This window comes from Danio rerio, chromosome 4 (genome assembly GCF_052040795.2).
Source record: "Danio rerio strain M-AB ecotype USA chromosome 4, GRCz13ab, whole genome shotgun sequence".
In the NCBI taxonomy this organism is placed as follows: domain Eukaryota; kingdom Metazoa; phylum Chordata; class Actinopteri; order Cypriniformes; family Danionidae; genus Danio; species Danio rerio.
The window spans coordinates 14806600-14831376 of record NC_141024.2 but is presented as its reverse complement, the minus strand read 5'-3'; the positions used below and the strand labels follow the sequence as shown (position 1 = coordinate 14831376).

General features: G+C 35.0%; 1 protein-coding gene across 2 annotated transcripts in view; it reads left to right on the top strand.

Moving 5' to 3' along the window:
* nell2b (neural EGFL like 2b) overlaps positions 1–24777 on the top strand; it is an 81209-nt gene that overhangs the window by 43846 nt on the left and 12586 nt on the right. The window contains exons 14-15 of one of the 2 annotated variants that reach the window (XR_015482869.1): positions 2737–2859; positions 6063–6214. Coding sequence is in view for 1 of the 2 variants with exons in the window: in XM_087248108.1 (XP_087104234.1) it covers positions 2737–2859; positions 6063–6158 (219 nt within the window). In the remaining variant the exon portion in view is untranslated. The remainder of the gene's footprint in view (positions 1–2736; positions 2860–6062; positions 6215–24777) is intronic. The other variant, XM_087248108.1, reaches the window with a different exon arrangement.

Here is a 24777-nt window from a genome sequence, read left to right as displayed (position 1 = left end):
CTAAAGGAACACATCACTTTTTGGTTTTGGAAATAGACCCATTTTACAACTCCCCTAGAGTTAAATAGTTGAGTTTTACTGTTTTTGAATCTATTCAGCTGATCTCCGGAAGTGCTTTTAGCTTAGCTTAGCTTAGCATAGATCATTGAATCAGATTAGACCGTTAGCAACTATTTTGATCATTTCTTATTCAAATCGTGACCCTTCTTAAGTTGCATCATGTACTAAGAGCATCGCAAAATAAAAAATGGCTATTTTCTACACTGAAAAAAAGTATTCAGAGATGATTCCTTGGATTTACTCAAATTTTTTACGTAAAGTGATTGTACACAATTTATTTGTGTTTAATTTAAACAAACAAATTAAGTTGAAGAATATTAAACTTAATTTATTTGTTTAAATTCAACACAAATAAATTGTTTGCAACAGCTCTGCATGCAACACTTTTTTTTCAGTGTAGACTGATATGGCTATAGACTATTTCAGAGTTTATAATATATAAATTTTATTATTATATAGAAGTGATAAAGGCTATTTTACTCCTCTTAGAATAACTCTGATGATCTCTATAATTTTGAACTCCACTGTATATAAACACCTATTAATGTAAAGAAAAGAAAAATATTGTCTGTGAGCCAATAAGCTGTCTGCATATATTGTACATCGCTACAAAAAGTACAATTTTTGCTTTCTATCCATAACTTTTGTTTCAAACTAGACACAAACGTCTCTCGTTTGATTGGCCAGAATGTTATATTTATGAGCTTCGCTGAAGTTTTACTGCAGTTTTCACACAGCACCTTCAAAACTCTTTTTCCAATTCTCCTTAACTCCTGGCTGCTTTGGGAACATTTTCCACCCCAAAGAGAAATATTAATGACGGAGGCTGCGGCAAAGGACCTTTCATTGGCATTTCAGGCAGACTGTGTGAAGCTGTTCTTTTAGCACTGGGTCACCTGGAGGTCATTGTAAGACTGCAAAACTGTGAGATGATTGCTAAGCATTTTATCATCAATTTCACTGCACGGTTTTATTACAATGTAAACCTCTGTGCCCTAGTAAACAATATATTATTTGCTGTTTTTATTATAGTATAAATCATATTTTAGCACAGACAAATACAGGTATAGGGACTTGAGATGATGTAAACTGCCTTGTGTTTGTAACTAAATCAAAACTTAAAATATGGTGAATGTCACAGTATGAGTTATCATTATTCATTCTATGTTTTTGTGGAAATGGGCTGTATTTACTAAAATATATCAAGAAATAAGTGATAAATGTTATGAATATGATTAAAAATATTATATTTTTAATTATCAAAGGCTTTCAGCTGACAATTGGATTTGATATTTAATGGCAAAATAAAAGATTTATGGTTGCGTTATAATCCTTAAAAACAAATTTCCTTTGTCACTGAATACCTGTAATGTATTGTACTTTTTGTCAAAAACACAATAAAAAAATAATAATTTCTATCATCAAATCATTCTCATTATAAAAATGAGATTTGTATTGTGTGTTTTTGATTTATTTATGATTTATTTTTAGAATTTTCTTTCCTTGTTTCTTTTATTCTTGTTTTTGTAAAGCACTTTAAATTAACATTGTGTATGAAATGTGCTATATAAATACAGTGTTCAGCATATGAGTACACCCCCCCCCCCCCCACAAATATCTCATTTAAATTAATATTTTTAATAGGATGCTTTACAATATTATCTTTGTGCATATACATTAGATCAATAAGTACTGAAGCCAAATCTGGAGCTTATCTAACAAAATAGCTTACAATAATAGTTCATCAGTAACAAAATTTATGTCAGGGAAAAATATTAAATAACTTTTTTTTAATTCCTAAATTTAAGAGAAACGAAAAATATATAATGTTTTTTTTAAAAATTGTACTTCTAATTTTTTGCAATATTTTGCATCAATTCAATTGTATTATCTTTCCATTTCTAAAGATCTTCTGTAACTAAAATATTAATATTATAAAAATGTTTATTAAATCTATTTTTTTCCAAATGCACCAATGTATTTCACCCTTATTCACTGAGAAGTGGATTCAAATATTCATTTTCAAAATGGGTTTTACTCAATTATGCTCAGCACTGTAAATTTGCCTTGCCTATCTGCTACAATTTTGTATGGAACTCTTGTTTTACTGAATGATGCTTTTTGCCTTCTAAATATGGTGCAAAATGAGTGATAGTAGTTGTTTATTTGCTGAAAATTGTGCTATATATATATATATATATATATATATATATATATATATATATATATATATATATATATAAATGTAACTTGTTTTATTGATTAATAAAAAAAAAAACATTTATTGTATTTATACTTAAATGTAATAAGCAATATGCATGTTTAGCTCTTTTAGCCTTTGCCTCCCAGCTAGAGAGAATCTTAGTGCAAAAACTCTGACAGCCTCTCAAATGTGCAGACGATCTTCAGCAAAGACTGTGGCGCATTATTTTTGTACAATAGTGTCAGTTATTCCCTAAGCACTGTGCTCATACACATCTGACTCCTACCCCTTTCAGTGTTTTTATCCTTTCTTTCCTCTCTCCTTCTGCCTGTTTTTCATCTTTGAGGCGGAACTTTTTTCCCTTTGAGGAAAAAAACAGCAGCAAGGAAGATAGAAAGTGCCGAACATGCAAAAAGTTTGGGGAAAGGGTGCAAACCCACGCTCATACACACTTCTTTTTTGGTGTTTTTCAGAGCACGATGAGTGTGTGCGTGGACTGAATACCTGTGACGAAAACGCTCTTTGCTTCAACACGGTTGGTGGACACAGTTGCTCCTGTAAACCGGGGTACATCGGTAACGGAACTTTCTGCCGAGGTAAGAGCAAATATATGCTGCGTTAGTCCTTTATTTACAATAGCATCAGCAGCTAATTAGCATTTGTTGACGTTGCAGCTAATACGATTGCCTGCTCAACATTTAACTAGTGTGTTTTGGTTTTAACTTAAGGCTGTTTTCAATAAAACCCTCCGCCTCCCCCAGCTCCACCTGTCAAGGTTTTTACATACTTCCACACATCCAGTAGAAGTACAGTAGCATATCTTTGATTTCATAGCAATACTGAGTTTATACTTCTTCCTCTGTATCCCTCCACCTGTCAAAGTTTTTATGTTCTACTTTACATCCAGTAGAAGTATTGTAGCATGTATATTACATGGTAACATTAGCATATATTTGTATCTTATAGCAATACTGTGTCCATACTTATTCCTTGGAAACCCTCCACCTCCCCCAGCTCCAGCTGTCAAAGTTCTTATATACTTCTATATATCCAGTGGAAGTAGCATGTATCTTACATGCTAACAGTGGCATATTTCTTTGTAACTGATAGCAATACTGTGTCTATACGTCTTCCTCTGAAACCCTCCACCTCTTCCAGCTCCACCTGTCTAGGTACGCAATGGGAGAGGCTCATGCTCAGGTGTAAAAATGTCTTTAGATATGGCATTATTATTTGGATTATTATTATTATTTTGGATTTGCATTTTGCTTTGGCTACTGTACAAATTTACATATTCCACCAAAATCCCAAGCAATTAATTTCAAAGCAGGGTTTTCTGACAGCCATCAAAACAAAGTTATGCAACAGACGAGACATTTGCAACACTGTTACTCATTGTTTGTTGTTTTATTATTATTGCAGGGAATAGCCTAGGGCAGTGGTTCTCAACCACGTTCCTGGAGGACCACCAGCACTGCATGTTTTAGATGTGTTCTTCGTTTGCCACACCCATTACAGGTCTTTCAATCTCTGCTACTGAGCTGATGATCTGAATCAGGTGTATTTGGTTAAGGAGACTTGGTAAATGTGCAGAGCTGGTGGCCCACTAGGAATGTGGTTGAGAAACACTTGCTTAGGGTTATGTTGAAAAACACAGAATCATATCTAGCAGAATACTATTGGAAGGTGACTAATCGTTGTTTTCTAGACATCCCAATTATCACCAAATTTAATTGAAATCAAGCGAGTGCCTGTTTTAGAGAGTGTGGAGAGCTACACACACCCACACAGTCTTTTGAGACTGTCCTATTCTAGTTCCTTACTCAACTAAATTATTGGGTTTCATTAATAAAAGTTTCAACGTTCTTTTACCTTGAGGCTATTTAGTAGCTCCGGTAGGGGTTAAAACAGATTTATTAAAAAGTAAAAAAGAAGGTACCTCCTATGAATACTGTTCGCTGCAGTAAAAATGAACAATACAGTCAAATGGCTCCAGAGAAAGCCACAGACACTACAGAAATGATTAAGGACAGTGAAAGTCTATGGAATGGAAAACATAACGAATAGTCTAAGAATGAGAATGAGTTTGAGTAGCAAAGAAAACCCTTAATATAGGAGTTTGTAAATGTCTTCTATTCCTAAATGTAAATTTTTTTCTATTCCAAAAGATATTAGTTGTTTAATTATTAAAAGTTGTTTACTTTTTTTAAAATCATCTGACCCCATCCAAAGATATAGTGTTCAGGTTTTTTTTTTATGATGTTTTTATATCTAAATTCTTAATGTTGTACTGTAACATGCCTAAATTGTGTACAGGTAGAAACTATATGAAGAGTTCAGATGCAAAAACCTCTTAAGTGCCATCTAGAATTGTCTTCTACAATGAGCGTTTTTCTCTCTTATGTTCATGTTCAGTTATTTCATGTTAATATTGATGAATACAACCTATTAGTTGCCATAAAAGCGAGTAAAGACATAGGAACCTAAGAAAATATGCTAACTTTAGAAGACAAATTCAGATGGCACTCTTTTGAACTCCTTTGTGCATGTTTTGCAATATCATGATCGATTAATACTGTAAAAGTAAGGAAAAGCTTAGAAGCCTAGAGCTCGCTCTGATTATCTTTGTGATCTGCTATGGAAATAAGATGTGCCCATTTATTGCACAAATAAATGTTATACATTGGCAAACCACCTACAAATGTATGCTTATACATGCAGAGTGTTTTACATGCTCATGCTTTTTAATTTGTGTATCCATTACAAAATCAATACTTAATTCTACAATGAGCATTTTTCTCAGCCCCTTCTGTTTATGTTTAGTTATTTCATGTTAAAATCAATGTAATTAACCTATTCTTTGGCATAAAAGTGAAATTACTAAATCAAGACATAGGAGCCTGAGAAAATGTGCTAATTTTAGAAGAAAATTTTGTTTTTTTGCTTCATATATCTGAAAATATTTTTGCAATTGGATGATGGATTATTAAAAGTAAGAGAAAGAGCTCCCACTGATTTAGTGTCATAGGTGATCTGCTAAGTAAATATGTAAGATCTGACTATTCATTACATAAATGAATGTCATAGTAATAATAATAAAAATAATACCTTTTTTTATTGGCGCCTTTTAAAGTACTCAAGGACACTTTACTGTATATAGCAAGCACATCATGAAAATACAAGCAATGAAAGGTAATAGACAGGTTATTAATCCAGTAAATCATTAAAGATGTCTGACATTTAAAACTGAAAATAGTGTCCACTTGTCGAATGTGCAAAGGCAGGAAGTTCCAACTGTGGAGCTGCACAACTAAAAGCACTGCCACCAAATGTTATACATTGTCAAACCTCCTGTGAATTTCTGTATGCTGATTCATGCAGCAGTAGCAGAGTATTTTACATCCTCATGTTGTTAAATATGTGTATCTATCGACATTTTTCCTCTGATACCCCCCTCCTCCCCAGCTCCACCTGTCTATATGTCAAAAGTAACAATTTAAGCAAACAAAGAAATTCATTACTAAATAAATTAATAAGTGACAACTGGATCAACCATTTAGCCTTAAAAGTGTGCTTGACTTCACTGTGCACAAACACGTCAATCTTATTGCACCAAACTCACAGAAAGTAATACCGTTACATTAAAAAAGAAGAGAGAAAAAGAGAGATATATGTAGTATTGACCTTGTTCCAAGGTGTGTTTAGCACCCACATGCTGTACACATGCCTTATCTCTCAACGTCTTGTTTACAGAGACATTTCTTTTATTTATTTATTTATTTTTGTGTTTCGTGTGTAGCACTGTGTGAAGGCCAGTGTCTCAACGGAGGCTCCTGTGTCGCTCCAGATACCTGTGTCTGCCAGCAGGGCTTCACCGGGAAGAGATGTGAGACAGGTAAGACACAATTAGGCCATTTCCTCTAACCTTTCAACAGGAGGCAGAACAAGAAAGTGAGAGTGGAGAAAAGTGTACAACATATTCACATACTGTGACGTTGCCCTCCAGTGTTTTTTTTTGGATCAGAGTGATGGACTGAGATGGTAGGAATATTATGCTGTAGGAGCTGCAGAAGTCATGGAGGTGTTGTGTTTTTGGTATTTGGTATTTTTGGTCGCAGCAGGTGAGATGCTTACCTCGGATGACTTCCCAAAAATATGAAAATGGCTAAAGATGCCTGTGTGTAAACTGTGCCCCCATACATACACATATTGAAGGTGTATATTTTGTATATTATGTTCTGAAAGGGTGGTGATCATGTGGCGTCATGCAGTATATCACTTTTAGATGATTATTCTTTATTTTAGTAAATAATGATCTGTTTTTTCATGTATGTAGACTCCAAAAAATGTTTATGCTGCTTGTTCAAATTACTTATATAAATTGAGAACATTTTGAGATTTATTTTTGGGACAACTTAATTGTTTTATGTTTAATCCACTTAAATTAGTTAATAATAATAATAATAATAATAATAATAATAATAATAATAATTTACTCTACACAGTGGCGCAGTAGGGAGTGTTGTCGCCTCACAGCAAGAAGGCCACTGGTTCAAACCTCGGCTTGGTCAGTTTGCATTTCTGTGTGGAGTTTGCATGTAGAAATACACCACGAGTCTCCTCATACACCACGAGTGTGCAGCATCCACCTGGATGATGCGACAGCAGCCATATTGCACCAGACCGCACACCACACACCAGCTGATTGGTGGAGAGTAGACAGTGTGATGAAGAAAATAATGATATAAGGATGGTTTGGAGGCCATGATGGACAGAGGCCAGTGAGCAAGTTTAGAAGTTCTTTTTGCACTGTACTGTTCTTTATCTGCACAACTCTGGTTTACTTTGCACTCATTTGCTATATGCCCTTAATGTCACTGTATTGTTTACAATTTTATTACCCATGTATATTTTTTTAGACCACATTTATGTGCAATGGATATACTGTAAATTTTCTTTTTCTTAAACTCTACTATTTTTTATATATATATTTTATATTAATGTTAAGCACCTTGGGTCTGAGAGTAACGCAATTTCGATTTTCTATATGTCTTGTACATGTGGCTGAATTGACAATAAAGCTGACTTTGACTTTGAAGTTTGGCCTCGATGTCGGGGTTTTTAATGACCACAGAGAGTCAGGACCTCGGTTAAACGTCTCATCTGAAAGATGGTGCTCACTGAGCAGTATAGAGTCCCCTTCATTATACTGGGGCATTAGGGCCCATACTGACCACAGGTTGGGTGCTCCTTACTAGTCTCACTAACACCACTTCCGATTGCATCCTAGCTAACAGCTAATACTGTTAAGGCAGTGTTTCCTATAGGATTTTTTTCCAGCAGTGGTGGCAGGCCTTTTACACAGATCTTCCATCTACCTATGGCGTTATTTCAATGACAAATGTTGTGATCGCAGTAACACAAGTCGAGCATGCAAATGTTTTTGTCTGCGCTCAGATTTCCTTCACAACTTTTTGCAAGCCCTCAAATATAAGCTACTCAAGCGCAGATTTTCTTGCGTGCTCTTAAACTAACATGGCTGAAGTGCGATTTAGTAAGGTTTATGTAACAAGAATGTCTCCGACATTTATTAGATTTGCTAGAAATAGACCTACAGAATGGCATTGATGCTTCCTGAAGTAAAACGGTCATAAGCTCCAGCAAGATAAAGCAATTGTATGCAGAAACATAGATCTTTATCTATAAATGAAGTAGAATTATGGAAACTGTGTTCATCATAGCTACATCGTGTTTGATAGCCTCGCGCAGCTCTGTCACTCAGTCAGCATGTAAACTTAAAAGGTTAAACAAATAACGCACAGCACAGCTACGATTACAGAAAAGTTTGATCTGTTATTATTCTCTATTATAACCCACTATAAAAAAACAGCAACAACTGAAAGTTTTAAATAAAAAGCTATAATGTAATGTGCCTCGCCATGGAAAAAATTATGTAGTGAAAACCATATGTTAAGGTTACTTAATTAACTTGTGTTGAGAAAACATGAATGAATTGTGTGGAACCTTGCATTTTTACAGTGTTGGTACAGTATGTATGTGTATTTGTTTGTTTGTTTATTTATTTTTAATGAGTTGTTCTTTTTGTGCTAAAATAACTACAACAAAAATATAAGCAAAGAACTTTAACTGTGATTTTAAGACTTCCCCAAAGTGTATATCTTAACTACATGTTCTTCTCTTGTTGGCACTAAGTAAATGCTCGTTTTACACAAAAATCTAGTATTTTTACTCCAGTTATGCTTAAAGAAAAAGAAAAAATTAGTAATAAGCTTAACTCACCAAATTATATCTTATATAAGTTCTAAAATCCTGCAGTTTTTCTTATTTACTGATATAATCGAGTTTTAAATTGTACTCCAAGCCAAAAATACTTTTAAGAAGCTTGTTTTTTATAGTGCAGGCTTCTTTTGACAGGTACAATTTAAAGCATGCCACTGAACTCTGGAACCGCAGAAGAGAGATGGACATGAAGCTTTTGTATGGCTCTAGGGATTGGTGTGTGTTTGTGTGTGTGTATGTGAGAGAGAAAGAGAGAGAGATAAAGAGAGAGAGAGAGAGAGAGAGACCAGAGACCTCAGTACCTTTAGCTCAGTGTTACCCAGCAGGGTATCTGCTGATGGTTTTTTACCATCCAGTCCAACTCCCACTCACTCCTGTGTGTGTTTGTGTATCTTTGTGTGTATTGGTGAGGGTGTGAGAGTGACAGAGGGATGATGAAGAAGGGAAAGAGAAAAAGAGGAGTGAAGAGAGAGGAAATGAGGAGGCATGGGGACTAAAGGAGACAGCTGGTGGAGAGATAGAGAGTAGATAGAGAGAGTGTGTGTGTGTGTGTATGTGACTCACCATTCTTGGATGGAGAACTGGCTGACACACAGACTCACTCACAGCTATGTTATACGTGGGTCAGGCTTTGCCTACTTTGCAGGGACCAAATGTCCTCAGAAGGATCGTAAAAAGATGAAAATAGCAACATGAGAAAACAGCCCGAACAACAGAGCCAGACTTGGTTAGTCTTCTTGCTTTTTCAAAGCTTCATTAATAGTTTTTTAAATGTTTGTTTGTAATAAAACACCCAAGCCACTTGATTTATGTATTTAAGACCTTATTTCACATTCATTTTACGTCTCAAAATCCTACAACTTTTTATTATTTTACGCCTTTTGTCAAATTCACCTAACTATGGAGGATCAAGCTGTTGCTTGTGGTGTGGCTATGTCAGTGGTTCCCAAACTTTTTTCTGTCAAGCACCCCTTTCTCCGATTAAACTCCACATTTTGATTACAATAACTAAATGCACATTGTTTCTGTATGCGTGATTTACATAGAATATAATAAAATATGTGAATTTAATGGACAAGCTTTTATGAAGTTGACAATTTTCACAGCGTCATGCATAGGTTGTAAATTACAATTTGTAATGTGATGTCTCTCTCTCTCTCTCTCTCTCTCTCTCTCTCTCTCTCTCTATCTCTCTCTCTTTCTCTCTGTCTCTCTCTGTGAATTATTTTTTCTCTCAAAATTATGACATGTGAAGTTTACCCAAGATAAATGCATAAAAATATTAACAATAACAACATTACAAACATTCGCTCGTGCACCCCTGGTGGTCAGACTGCGCACCCCACTTTGGGAACCACTGCATTATGTGTCCATTTGTCTGAAATATTCAGAAGCAGCAATACTGTTTTGTTTTGTCCGTATAGTTAGTGTGAGATTCCCACTTTTTTAAAGAAAAAAAATAACATTAATGCACATCAACTCGCTAGTAACTTTTTAAAATGTCCCTGTAGAAAAACAGTATTAAATAATTGGAAATCTGGCAAGCACAATAATCAAACTATAGGAACAACTGTCGTCGGAACCAAAGAACACAGGATTTTGTTCTCCGGAATCCTCTCAAGCGGTGGACCTCAACATTCCAATTGCTTGCCGCCAAACGACTTAGCTCATAACTATAAAGCTACTTTGATGCTCTCACCACTTTCGTAGAAAATGCAGTTACTTAAGTCTAGCTTTTTGACATGTCTATATATATTTCAATATTTTTATTTTTGATGTGCTGCTTTTATACTTTCCAGTTTATTTTTATTTTTATATTATATTTTTTAAATGATTTGTTTGTAATACAAGAATATCACATTTCTCTACTAGTTAATTCTTTATGTGATGGGTTTGCAGCCAGGGCACTGAAGTTAACTTAGGCTCGTGAAAAATACGTGCTTGTGGTGGCGTTCTGGCAGAAACTGAAACTGCGCTGCATCTTGGGTGTTTCCAGGGAGTTTAAAAGGGAAATGTCTTTTAGTTGTGCTAAAATGCGTGTTCAATGTTCTTAGAAGAGACAAAAAAAAATTTAATTGGCTGTTTCTGTATTTACCCTCAGGCCGTTGGGGGTATTTTCTTCCTCAGAAGGATTTTAAAGAATATTTTAGCTTGTCCTTGGTGATTCAAAGAATGCAAGTCAATAGCTTTTGACAGTTTGAGAGGCAAAAAAAGCACTTTTCATTCAAGTTTTTATCATTTTTAAATCGAAATGTTAGTTTTGGACTTCTTTATCTTACAAAAAAAAATCATAATTAATATTGGAATAAAATGGTCACTTTGAATAAATTAGATTTATAATAGTTTTACTTAGCACTGGCTTTTGTACATAACTATAAGCAGTACATTTCAATATTTGTATGTTTGATGTGCTACTTTTCTGTACTTTCCAGTTTTTGTTCTTCATTAATAGATTTTTTTAAATTTTTTGTTCGTAATACAAAGATTAAAACATTTAAAACTTTATTTATGTATTTAAAAGCTTATATTTCACATGCATTTTACGCCTCTAAAGGACACTAGGACTTGCTTTTGGACATAGCTATATATCTATTCAATATTTATATTTTTTTTATGTGCTTCGTTTCTTTATACATAAGGAAAGTGAGATAAATATGCGCTTTATGCTTGTTTAGTGCCCTCCGCTGCCTGTAATCCCTCACGCTTTCTCCCGCATGTTTTCTTTCTTCCTCTGAGGGGATTTATATAATGTTACGACAAAGGCACAAAGAGGATAAATATTGCACAAACAAACATAAGAGGCAAAGAAAAGTCTGTTCTCTGTCCCTTTGAAACCTCCTATCCCTCCACTAAGAACTACATTATTAAACTCTCCGTCTTTGTCAGTAAGCCTCTTTCTAGCTCTCTCTCTCTTTTTATTTTTTTTAATCTATGCCAGCTTGAGGTTGGCACATATGGCCAACTTCGGTAATACTTCTCCCTACCAGTTCTGTAAATACAAAGCAGTCCATTAGTTCAATGGATATTGTCCTTCTGGTAAAAAAAAAGAGGGATGATTAGATAAGAGCATTGTGTTTTTTTATTGTTACTCTGTTCTTTAATGAGAGTAATCGACTGGAGCACAAAGACACAGAGTTATCTTCTCCATCAAATATCCTGCCGCAGAGATGCTTTCGGAATAAAAATGCTGCAAGGGAAGCTCTCTGGCTCTTTTTTTTTTCTATCTCCCACTGAAAAGCGAGCTGTAGGGAGTCACATTTCCTTTCATATTTCGGCTCTTACCTCTTAGAAGATTGGCACCATGTATTATCCATCGCATTGGCTCAGATGCTTCACACATGCTCTGTTCATAAAGGAAACCCAATTACAGCGGGTCCTCCGGGGTTAAACGCCCTGGGCTCTGGTCCTTCCTCTTAAACAAGACGTTTCTGCAGGCTACTAGTTAATTCTTTATGTGACGGGTGTGCAGCAGGGGCACTGAAGCCAACTCGGGCTCATGAAAAATACGTGCTTATGGTGGAAACTGAAATTGCGCTGAATCTTGGGTGTTTCAAGGGAGTTTTAATGGGAAATGTCCTTTTAGTGGCGCTAAAATGCATGTTTAATAATCTCAGAAAAGACAAAAACATTTCATTTACTGTTTCTGTATTTACCCTCAGGCCGTTGAGAGTATTTTCTTCCTCAGAAGGATTTTAAAGAATATTTTAGCTGGTCCTTGGTGATTCAAAGAATGCAAGTCAATAGCTATTGGCAGTTGGAGAGTCAAAAATACACTAAATTAATCCTGGTGGCTTCTTATGATGCATTTGAGCTCTTATGAGGAGAAATGGTCAGTTTGTGTGAGAAACTGAACAATATTTATTATATTTAATCCACAGCTCTACAAACTGGACATTCATGACTCGTATATGAGTTGATTTGATATAGTTTTTACTTTTTAATATAGGTTTGCAGCATTGGGGATAAGCAGATTAGCTGCGTTTCCATTACTCTGTTAATCCAACACAATCTCATGGCAATTCGTAACTTTTTGATTTAGTGGCTAATTCGTATCAATTTAGTACGATTTGCTTATCCCCCAATGACGGTTGGGGTTAGGGGTGGGGTCAGGTGCCACGCCTCCTTTTTAAAATCGTACCATTTCGTACGACTGAACTCCTACGAATTCGTACGAATTAGCCACTAAACTGGCAAAACGTAAAATACTTACGTTTTCTCGTGAGATCAGGCTGGTTAATCAAATTTTGATCTAGCGCTAAAGAAGCAAGGAACGAAGACTGCAAATTTCAACAAAAAATAGCTTAAATCGCGAAAGTTTTTGCGCTTATTTAAGGTGGTTTTGGACTGTGAAAAAAGGGTTAATAATGGAGGAGGGAATAATGGGAGATGGAAATGCATTTGCAGATTAAACTGACGTAGCAAATATTACACTCATATGACTCCAATATCCTTACCTTGTTTTCTATTGGTTGCTATGTTACCAATACTACAGTCAGCCACTCTAATAACTTGATTAAAATACACCTATACGTATTTGTGTAGCTTTTTCTTGTGAACTTTGAGAAGATTCACTGTACAATAGGATAGAAGCCCGCCTAACAATACACCTAAGTTCTTCCTCTCTTTTGTAAACAAACAGCATCAGCTTATGTGTGAGTTTGAAGCTGTGGAAATCTCGTTATGTGGCAGGAAGCTCTGCTTTAACCTACAGGCATGATAAAACTACATTTGCAAAAACAACTATGTCATTTAATCTGTTTTTTAGGCTTTGTGCTCTCTTGTTTCACAGGACTCACACACTAGGAACGAACTTAATGGGCAAGTTTACTATGCACTATGCAGAAAAGCTAGAAATGTGGAGATACATAACTGTTGCAAACTCCAAAGAGCTCCTGAACTGCATTTAAAAATATATGTATATATAATGATTTAGGTCCACTTGTAATGTTAACACAATTTATACAGGAAAAAAACTATGAAGTAAACGCCAACGGCTATACCATTTTTAAAATCGCAAATAAACAGAAATATAGTGGAAACAATATTGGTAATGTAGGAGACAAAGCAAGATGTTGTGTAGGAAACGAAGCAAAACTCACACAAGGTATAATTATTTCTCGACCTTGTGTGTTGATGTACTGCATGTGTCATTTTCATTCTCTCTGATATTACGGCAGTAAAATAAAGCAGATAAACAGTGTCTGACTAAAGACATTTGAACACTCCTAATGCAAAACTGTAAGTTAGGTGCCCAAAGTAGGGCCTGCGGGCCAAAGTTGGCCCATGCTAACCTTTGCTTTGGCCCCCATCCCATCTGAAAAGAGATGGAGAATGATAGGGACTTTTTGTTTCTTTGTTCAACTGAAAAGCTACAAAAAAGCCAACGAAAATGAAACATTTCATTTGAATGTTATAAAAGAGACTTTTTGAATTAGACTTTTAAAATGTAAATGCTGTGACTTCACAGATAGAGGACAATGCACAAGATATTGGTGAGCAAATCAAGGCAAAGGCAGGAGCAGCTTGACTAGTGTATTCAGCTTTGAACTCCATTGTGTTATAAATGGGATTGTTTATGTTTTTACTATATTAAGTTCATTATTAAACATAAATTATACCGCGACATTATTTTATGTTTTAAAGAAACGTTTTCTAGTTATTTCGTCACCTTAGAATTATAAGGCTCTATCTGACATTTTTGTCAAAACTGAGTTATTGACATATTCTTATTAAATGACAACTTATTTACATTATAGGATTTTTTCCCTAAATTGTTTTTATTTTTAAGACTTTTTATTAAGAAAAACAAATGTTACACACATACTGTTTGCTATATGGAATGCAAAAGCTTTGAAGCTCAATATCTCAAAATCATTCAGAACGCTGATAGAACCTTATAATTCCAAGGTGACGATTTTTAAATAATGCACAAATAAATTAAGAAATTACCTATGGCAAATTTAATGTAATACAGTTTAACTTAACCCACAGCCCTCAATTAAGTTTTTTGGTCCTTTATATGAAAAAGTTTGGGCACCCCTGCAGTAAGTTTAGCAAACACGGGCAGTGTGAGAAAACTAAAGACAATCAAACCCATTGTAATCAATGATTCTGCTACATCTGCAGATATGGTTAATGATGAAGTTATCGGGAAACAGCCATTATCAGGGCAGTCGAAGTAAAATCTGTTTTGAAATAATGAGGAAGGTTTTTTTAAACATTTTTATATTTTAAATATCTTTTTTTTTTTTTTTGGCCAAGAATAAAGGAGAAAAAATATTTCTCAATTCATGTGTTTTGAACCGATAACAATATTTTGTGAGGAACCAGTCGGAAGTGACCAATAATTATAAACGCTGATGTTTTACTGCCTCTAGTGTTAATTTCAGCTTAAAACTGCTGCTGCATTGTATAAACAGTTGAAGTCAGAATTATTAGCCCCCTTTGATATTTTTTTTTATTTTTTTTTTTTTATATTTCCCAAATGATGCTTAACAGAGCATGGGAATGTTCACAGTATGTCTGATAATATTTTTTCTTCTGGGGAAAGTCTTATTTGTTTTATTTTGGGAAGAATAAAAGCAGTTATTAATTTTTTTATTTAAAATTTAAATGCCATTTTATGGACAAAATTATTAGCCCGTTTAAGCTAATTTTTTTTTCGATCTACAGAACAAAGCATCATTATACAATAACTTGCCTAATTACCCTAACCTTAACCTAATTAACCTAGTTAAGCCTTTAATTGTCACTTTAAGCTGTATAGAAGTGTCTTGAAAAATATCTAGTCAAATAATATTTACTGTCAAATAAATCAGCTATTAGAAATTAGTTCTTAAAACTATTTTGTTGATAAATGATATGAAAAAAAGTCTTCTCTCCATTAAACAGAAATTGGGGGGGGGGGGGTCTAATAATTCAGGGGGGCTAATAATTCTGACTTCTACTGTATATACTCTATGCATTTACATGCTTAAAAATTAATACTTTAACTTGCAGTTTTGCCAAAAAAGTCTCTGTATTCTGTCAGTGAACAACTTAACGGTGTCTTTACAGCAGCACTGCGCTCATAATATAAAGCTATATGGAGCTGTACCCCTATCAAATTTTAATGAGAGTATCTTCAGAAGCTCCAGTGAGACAGTCCCACAGGGAGGAGCGTAACATTGTGTGTACAAAGAGATTCAAAACAGCTGCTGGTTCTGTCCTCCGATAAAACTTCTCCATGTTTATTTAAGCACTCTAATTATGTCTGCTTCGTTGGGTTCATGTATTCCAAGGCGTTACTCATCGTGTCTAATGAGGTGGAGCTAATTAGCGTTTTAGCTGTTGAACGTCTTCCCTTGCTGTGCAGCACAGGCCAATGCAATTTTATTCCTGGTAGCACAATACTAATATGTAATATCATGCACACTGCGGCACACAGTAATATAATATGAAATAATCATTAGGTTTTCTTGATTCTTTTGATTTATATTTTGTCTATGTTCTCCTAGAACACATAAAAAACAAGAACTTTTTATTATAATATTTATGATAATTAGAAAATACATATTTACTTTTTTCTATATTATTATGTTTACAAATATTATATTTGTCAATTTATTTCATATTTAATATTTGTAATAACTGGAAAATACATATTTACTTTTTCTTTACTATGTTTACAAATATTATATTTAATGTCCATTTAATAAATATATAATATTTATAATAATTAGAAAATACATATTTCCCTTATTTCTATATTATTATTATCATGGTTACAAATATTATGTTAATATAACATAATGTAAATATTATATTTCATGTTCATTTATTAAATATATATAATATTTATAATCATTAGAAAATGCATACTTACTTATTCTGTAATATTATTTTAAAAAGTATTGTATTTAATTACATTTAATGTACATTTAATAAATATATAATATTTACAATAATTAGAAATACATATTTACTTTTTTCAATATTATTATTTTTACAGATACTATATTTAATGTCCATATATTAAATATACAACATTTATAATAATTAGAAAATGCATTTTTTCTATTTTATGTTTACAAATTTTATATTTAATTATATTTATTGTTAATTTGTTAAATATATAATATTTATAATAATTAGAAAATACACATTTTCTTTTTTCTATATTATTGTTTACAAATATTATATTTAATTATCTTTAGTGTACATTTAATAAATATATGGTATTTACAATAATTAGAAGATACATATTTACTTTTATTTTAGATTAATATGTTTACAAATATTTTATTTAATGTCCATTTCTTAAATATATAATATTTATAGTGATTAGAAAATACATATTTACTTTTTTCTATATTATTATGTTTACAAATATTCTATTTGATTTATTTAATGTACCTTTAATTTTTAAATAAACAATGTTATTATATTTAATTATTTTTATATAATTATTAATTATTTTTTGTCTATAATACATATATTTTTTTATTTCCATACTATTATATATAATTATTTTTATTAATATTGATAATAATAATAATAATAATAATAATAATAATAATAATAATAATAATAATAATAATAATAATAATAATATGTCTGCTATTGTAAATTCTATTATACTGTATTTATACATATTGCTAAGTTTAATATAACAACTATACTGTAATGTTTATAAAAATATAAACTATAAAATGAACCAAATAAACATTTTTGTTTCTCACCCAAATTTATTTTACTCTAAAAAATGTCAGAATTACCAATAAAATGGATTGCAAATCACTTTGACTTTAAAGATAAGATCTTCCTCTTAATTGCTGCTCTTTTTGGGAAACTGAAAATCTGCAATCTGCCTTCTCAGTGAGAAAAGGTGTGCTTTTGAACCTCCTGTTTTTAAAAAAATGGCATATTTTCAGAGAACGGGACCAGGCTTTTATGCACAAAACCAGGCTCCAAGTCCCACATTTGCATTGAGTCTCTTCTTCAGCTCTGAGCTCCCCAGCGACACCCAGCAGCGGGTGTGAATCCGTTCATTAGTGTGAGTGTGGAGGGGGAAGATGAATGGAGAAGAACGAGAGCGGGGCAGATGAAGGAGATTGCTGGGGTGGGAACAGGGACTGAGTGGATTGATGACTTAGTGTTTGAAGAATCGTTCCTGATGAAATTGACTTGAGGAGACCGCTGTAGACCCATAACTATTCCCATCTGTGCTCAAGGGATTAGATAATCTGTTTTACTTGGCGCATTGACTCTGGAAGTGGTCAGTCCGCTGTAGTAGTATTTTGTAACCTTGATTTTTATTGAAGGCCCAAAATGCAATTTTATGGGTTCCTAATATTATTTGGGAGGTGTCCCGCAATGGGTGTACATCCATCCAAGGTCAAAAGACACCTCTGATTTCTTTTAATACATTGAAGTATAAACTCTTTTCTCACAGTAGGGACTTTCACACTGGATGAACTTGCTAACACTTTGCAATAAGTTTGTATTAGTTAATGTTAGATAATGCATTTACCAACATGAGCAATCAATACATTTATTACAGTATTTGTTCATGTTGGTCAACTTTAGTCAATGAAAATACAGTTAGTCATTGTTAGATCATGTTAACGCATAGTGCTTTAATTAATGGTAACTAGCATGAATTTGGATGTTTATAATGGTTTATTGAATGCTGAACTATAATTAATAAATGCTCGACAAGTATTGTTCATAAGTTCATGTTAGTAAATACATTAATTATAAGAAGTTATCGCATTGGAGGAAATTTTTCATAGTTCCTAGCACTTTTAGAAAAAGTACAGTAACTAAGAATAGTTTTAGTTAAAAGGGGCTATTGCATCAGAGGAACCTTTTCATAGTTCCTAGCACTATTGGAAAAAGTACAGTAACTGGGAAATGTTTTAGTTATAATGGGTTATTGCATCGGAGGTACCATTTCATAGTTCCTAGCACTATTGAAAAAAGTACAGTAATTAGTGATTGTTTTAGTTAAAAGGGGCTATCACATCGGAGGAACCTTTTCATAGTTCCTAGCACTATTGAAAAAAAGTACAGTAACTAGGAATTGTTTTAGTTATACACGGCTGTCACTTTAGAGGAGCCATTTCATAGTTCCTAGCACTATTGGAAAAAGTACAGTAACTAGAAATTGTTTTAGTTATAGGGGGCTATCGCATTAGAGGAACCATACCTAATTTCTTTAAGACTGCAGGAACATCTTGCATGACTGAGTAAGATTATCAGGATATTTTAATTTTATTCTGGGAGTGAACTAAACCTTTTAACAGTTTTCAGCTCAAAACTCTTTCTCTCTCTCTCACTGCAGTGAGTGCCTGAAATAACTCCCGATAGGAATCCAATGGGGATTCTGATCACCATATGAGGCAGAATTATATTTATAGACTCCTATGCAAAGCTAAAGGGTTATTGCCTGCAGTTGCCATAATAAATACAAAATCATGCCTATGAAAATACCCGGGAATGATTAAAGAAGGTAATCAAATTGTATATAATTGTAATTATGCATGTATTTAGTTTTACATTCTGTCTGATCCTTGCTTTGTTTGCGACATTTCTAAATTATATACACTCTAATCTGCTTTGTTCCTTTAGATAACAGTATAGTAACACAGCAGAGCATCCAATCCCCCCAACATCACATAATTCTGTGGAAAATGAATAGATAGTGACTTAAAAATGTAGCAATTTATCAGTAGTTTTGAACTTAAAAGCCCTACTGGAGTGGTTTTGTGCATTCCTTTCATGAAAAGCAAAAAGAAGCTACTGATTTTGTGTGCGTGTGTGTGAAATAATGATAAATAGCAAGTTGATTGAATACCACTTCTGACACAAATGAATAAATTACTGCCACTGGAGCATTTTTTATCATAAATCACTGGTCATGAATCGATGCAGTAGTCTATATGTAAAAAACAAACGTCTGCTTCTGTTATGTTCATTTTTCAACCTCGCTAGGTTTCCTTCAGCTTCCGCTTGCTTGTGAAACAATGAGGTTGTGGGATAAGAGAGGGTTTTAGTGCAGTTTTTTCTCAGAGAAGCACTGCAAGGCTACTGGTCCGAGCTCGATTTTGGCCTTGCTGCTCCAGGTTCAAAGCTTGTTTGTTTATTTCAGTTATTTGCACAGGGACAGTGTTGACATGTTGTGCCAGAGTTAGCTATAAAGCTAATGTGCTTTTCCAATCCCTGAGGAGAAGGTTGTTACAAAATCAACTGTAATCACTAATTATACAATATACACACACATACATAAGAGGTTGATTTTCCTTTCACCAAACTTTAAGCATACTTTTTAATATTAAACATGGCGCTGTCTCGAATATCAACCCAACCTCATTCTGGAAACGTTGACACGTGGACGTTTCTGGAGACCGTAAAATACGTCCCGGGAGGTACGTATTTGTGCAGTTTTTGTTTTCGCGAATCGCCGTTCGCGGCCGCGTTGTTCTCGCGTAAAAAGCCACCGGAGGCTGGAGTCTGTCCAACTGACTGACTGACTGAATGACCGAACGATTGACTGGGCAGCCGGCCAATTATCGGAGCCTCCTCCTGCTTTTCCCTAAACCCAAGCGATGATTTACAAAAGAAAAAAGAAAAGCCCTTGTCCGAGTTTTCGGATTTCACCGCATTCTCGCCTCATTACAAACTCATTCGCTTTATTTTTTGGATTCTGTTTTTTGTCTTACCTGATTTCTGGAACTGCTCTTCCCCAGACTTGAACCTGGTCATCGCCGTGCCCCGCTCCTCCTCTTCCGGTCCTCCGCTCCACCAACATAAAGTGACAAGCTAACCGGACAAATAATAAATCGACCGGCGAGTGCGAACAGGGAGCGCCGTCACACCGCCCCGTAGCGTTAGCTTGAAAAAACGAAATGCAGCCTTACGTACCTCCGGCCACGTAAATCACAGTCTCCAGAAACGTCCGCAGAACTACGTTTTCAGAATGAGCTTGGGTTGTCTAATATATAGGTATTGCATCTTTCTTCAGCTCAATATGAAAAAAAAACTGATTGTTCAAAAAGCTATTTTATTAAATTTATTAAAATAATACAATAAAAACAACTGTAACTGATGATCTAGTACAGAGATGCCCAAGCTAGGGCCCTCAGGCCAAAGTTGGCCTATGGTAGCCTTTGATTTTGCCTACCATCACATCTGAGAAGAGATGGAGAAGGATTAAGATGGTTTAGAGATTGTCATTTTTAATTTAATGTAACCATTTGTTTGTTTTCTTTTATTTTTAAGCTACAAAAGGCTATTGCAGATTCAACGTTTCAAATAAATGAATCCGATTTTTTTTAAATGTACACACTGTCACCCGACAGATAGAGGACAATCCAGAGATATCAGTGAGCAAGTAAAGGCAAAGGCAGATTCTGCTTGACTACTGTACTCGGCATTGAACTCCACTGTGCTATTATTGTAGTTGTTTATGTTTTTATTGTAAAAAGTTATAATAAATGAATATACTGCATTAGTTAAATCAATTTAAGGTAATGTTTTAGATTTATTTATAAAATAATATAAAATAAGTTAGGAAATTACTTATGGCAACTTTAATGTAATATAGTTTGCCATTTTTACCATCGGCCCATGGTTCTTAATGATATTTCGTTTCGGCCCTTCATACGAAAAAGTTTGAACCTCCCTAATCTAGTCTATGTGAGCAAAGCTGCAGTCGTTGAGTGCTTGAAGTGTCCAAAATTTCACATTTCTTTTTAACGGTTAAATGTTAGCAGTGGAAAAGCAGCTAATAACTCTGATCTGATCTAATAACAGCGACTGTAAAGGAAAGTTAACGTCCGAAAAAGTACTATTAGAAACTCGGCCCTCAAACTGACCCAGATTTTCGCAAACAAATGGAAGTGCGTGAGGGATCCCAAATGTTGAAGATGGCACAAATGAGATGGAGACTCTGCATTGTGCCGCCGACTTGTGACATTCCGTGACAAATTAGTGGCAGCCTGCAGGACGGCGGGATCCCTGGGGGTTTGCCCGTGAATACACAGTCAATCAATACTCGCTGCCGCTTACTGACAGCACAAATGCCAAGCGCTCCTCTGAGGGAGACGAGTGCGCTGTGTGTTTGTGCTCAAGGAAGAGGATGAATAAATGTCATCAGCGCTGCCTAATACTATGTATTATTCAGCGCTGTTTGTGTTATTTTCGCCATTCTCTCTTTCCGAGGGAGTTGGTGTGGGGAGAGTGCGGTCTGTGCAAAAAGTGTGGAAATATTAGTCATAGGAGCGAGAAATCAAAGTGTTCAGAAAGTCTCACATCATGTTCTTTAGAAATGTTCTCTTTGAGCGGCCAATCGACCAAGAAAAAATGTTCTGTCGCTTTTGCATTGTGTCTGGGCTCTCAGATTTCACTTGCAATTTGAATATTTAAATGTTTATGATGAACTTGCTCTGATGCATTTTAATGCAATAGTTCAGGGGTCAGCAACCTCGGTCCTGGAGGGCCGGAGTCCCTGCAGGGTTTAGCTCCAACTTGCCTCAACACACATGCCTGAATGCTTCAAGTATACCTAGTAAGACCTTGATTAGCTTGTTCAGGTGTGTTTGATTAGGGTTAGAGCTAAAATCTGCTGGACACCGGCCCTCCAGGAACAAGTTTGGTGACTACTGCAATAGTTAAATATAGACATTATTGTGGGTCTATTTCTTATGTTTCACTTAAGTACAAAAGTTTGGAGTACACTATAAAAAAAATGAATGAAGTCATGATAACAAATGTTTTTTGTGTTATTTTAACCCGATTTTATAAGTCAATCAAGGCCCAATCCTAATTCTATTTTTGTACCCCTACCCCTTACCCTTGGCCCTTAAAATGGACGGTGAAGTTTAAGTTTATTTGCTTCATTTGCGCATCAATGGGCAGGGCTTCTGTCTGCCAGGAGACTGTAGCTTTGTTGTAAAATGGCCAACATGGATTTTATGGAGAAAATAACAGTGTTTATGTGCTTTATGAAGGCTGAAAATCAGCGTCGATATGTTTAGAGCCGTGTCTGAGTCCACTAGATCCTTTCAGAGGAGCATCCAGCTCAATGAGCTCATAAACTCCTCCAGAAACTTAACCTGAATGATGGAGGCTGTCAACGGTGCTTCTGACTGAGCTGAGTCCAGTTTGATGAACTGTTGTCTGTGTCAGCTGGAGGATTTTCCCCCGGGACACCAACAACAGGCGATACGTCACAATCACGCCCCCACAAAAACAAGCTCCTGATTGGTTAATGCAGCGCAAAGGTCTGCTGAAGTTCAGATTTTTGAACTCGAACAATTTGGGCATTATGCACGTCAAACACGAAAAACGTTTAATTCGCGCTGCACCATTCAAGCGTATCGCCCTGCAGGATGTCTATTTGCGCATTTGCATTGACTTAACATGTAAATCACTCGCGCTTGACGCTTCTTTTTTTATTTTTTAAATGAATGCTGTTCTGGATCCAAGCACAATGTTTAGCCTGGCTCCAGAACGCTCCCCCTTGAGATTTATTTAGGGGTCTGGTTTAATAGTGTGGAGTTGGGGTGGTGGAGGGATGCTGAAGTTGAGAGGAAATGGAGGTATGATTCTTTGACTAATTACAGGGGTTTGGTCTTAAGCTGATTGGATAATAGTATGATTGTCAATAATGAATTAGCCTTGTCAAAACTGATCGTGCTTCTCTTGAAATTTATTTATAAAACATCACTTATTGTTATTATTATTATATGCAGTGGCGCAGTAGGTAGTGCTGTCGCCTCACAGCAAGAAGGTCGCTGGGTCGCTGGTTCGAACCTCGGCTCAGTTGGCGTTTCTGTGTGGAGTTTGCATGTTCTCCTTGCCTTTGCGTGGGTTTCCTCCGGGTGCTCCGGTTTCCCCCACAGTCCAAAGACATGCGGTACAGGTGAATTGGGCAGGCTAAATTGTCTGTAGTTTATGAGTGTGTGTGTGAATGTATGTGTGGATGTTTCCCAAAGATGGGAAGGGCATCCGCTGCGTAAAAACTGCGTAAAAACCCCGGATTAATAAAGAAACTAAGCTGACAAGAAAATAAATGAATGAATAACACTTTATTTTAATGGTCTATTTGAGTATTAGACTGTCTGCTTAATATCTGTTGATACTGCTGCTAAACAGACATTTAACTGACTATAAGAAACTTTGCAAGTACATGTCTTACACTAACCCTAACCCCAACCTAACAGTCTTCTTATAATCTAATTAGAATTAGTTGGCATGTAGATGCAATGAAACTTCAATTCAACAAGCAGACCATCAAAATAAACACACACATTTATGAATATACTTATTTACAATCTTTTTGAAGCCGATGGTCACCAGTGAACATTCTACAAAATATCTTCTTTTTTTATAGAAAACATATATGAAAAACGTCTATTATAGTCTAAAAGTCAGGTTTAGATTCATATTAGGATGAACAGACTGTCAGAAATGTCATTTTTAGATGAACGCTTCCTGTAAATATTTCTCAACACATGCAATACTAACGCACAGCACTTGCAAACCATATTCACAAGGTCCTTTAGGCTGTAGCTCATATTCAACGCTCTTTCATAAAGACTCTCAAGGCTACATACATCTTTTTCCCCCTTTCACACACATACAAGCAGTTTTTTTTTTTTTTTTTGTTTAACCATCTGTGCTTAGCCTTGCCTTATTTCCAGACATTGGAAATGCCATTGAAATAGAACACAAAACAGCACAGCCTTAACAATCTAATGAGATGGGTGAGGTGAAACGCATTCTGCCTCAGGTGAAAGTCACAAAATGATTTCTCTTCCGTGTGCGATTGTGGTTGAAGTTGTCATTGAACTGACTGGGTTTGAGTGACGCTTTGCCTGGCTTTCAGCGAGAGTGTAATCCAAGGACAAGGACTGAAAGTTGAATAGATTCTGGAGTGCATCATTATCAACCGCTGTTGAATTCGCTCCCTTTTAGGACGCCCATGGAAGAGGCTTTATTTTTCTGCCTTTGTGTTTGGTGTGAGGACAGGCATCAAATACACTTAGGAAGATTTGCATCTATTTGGGAATTTGAAAAGGTTGTGGAAACAGCATAATACAGTCTGGCATAACACAACATTAGAACATCCACTTTATGGTGGGGTTTTGCTGTTGCTGTTTAAACATAATTTAATTATGATTGCAGTTTAACACGTTGAGCTGTATTTCGCTTATAGCTTTCTGCTTGTA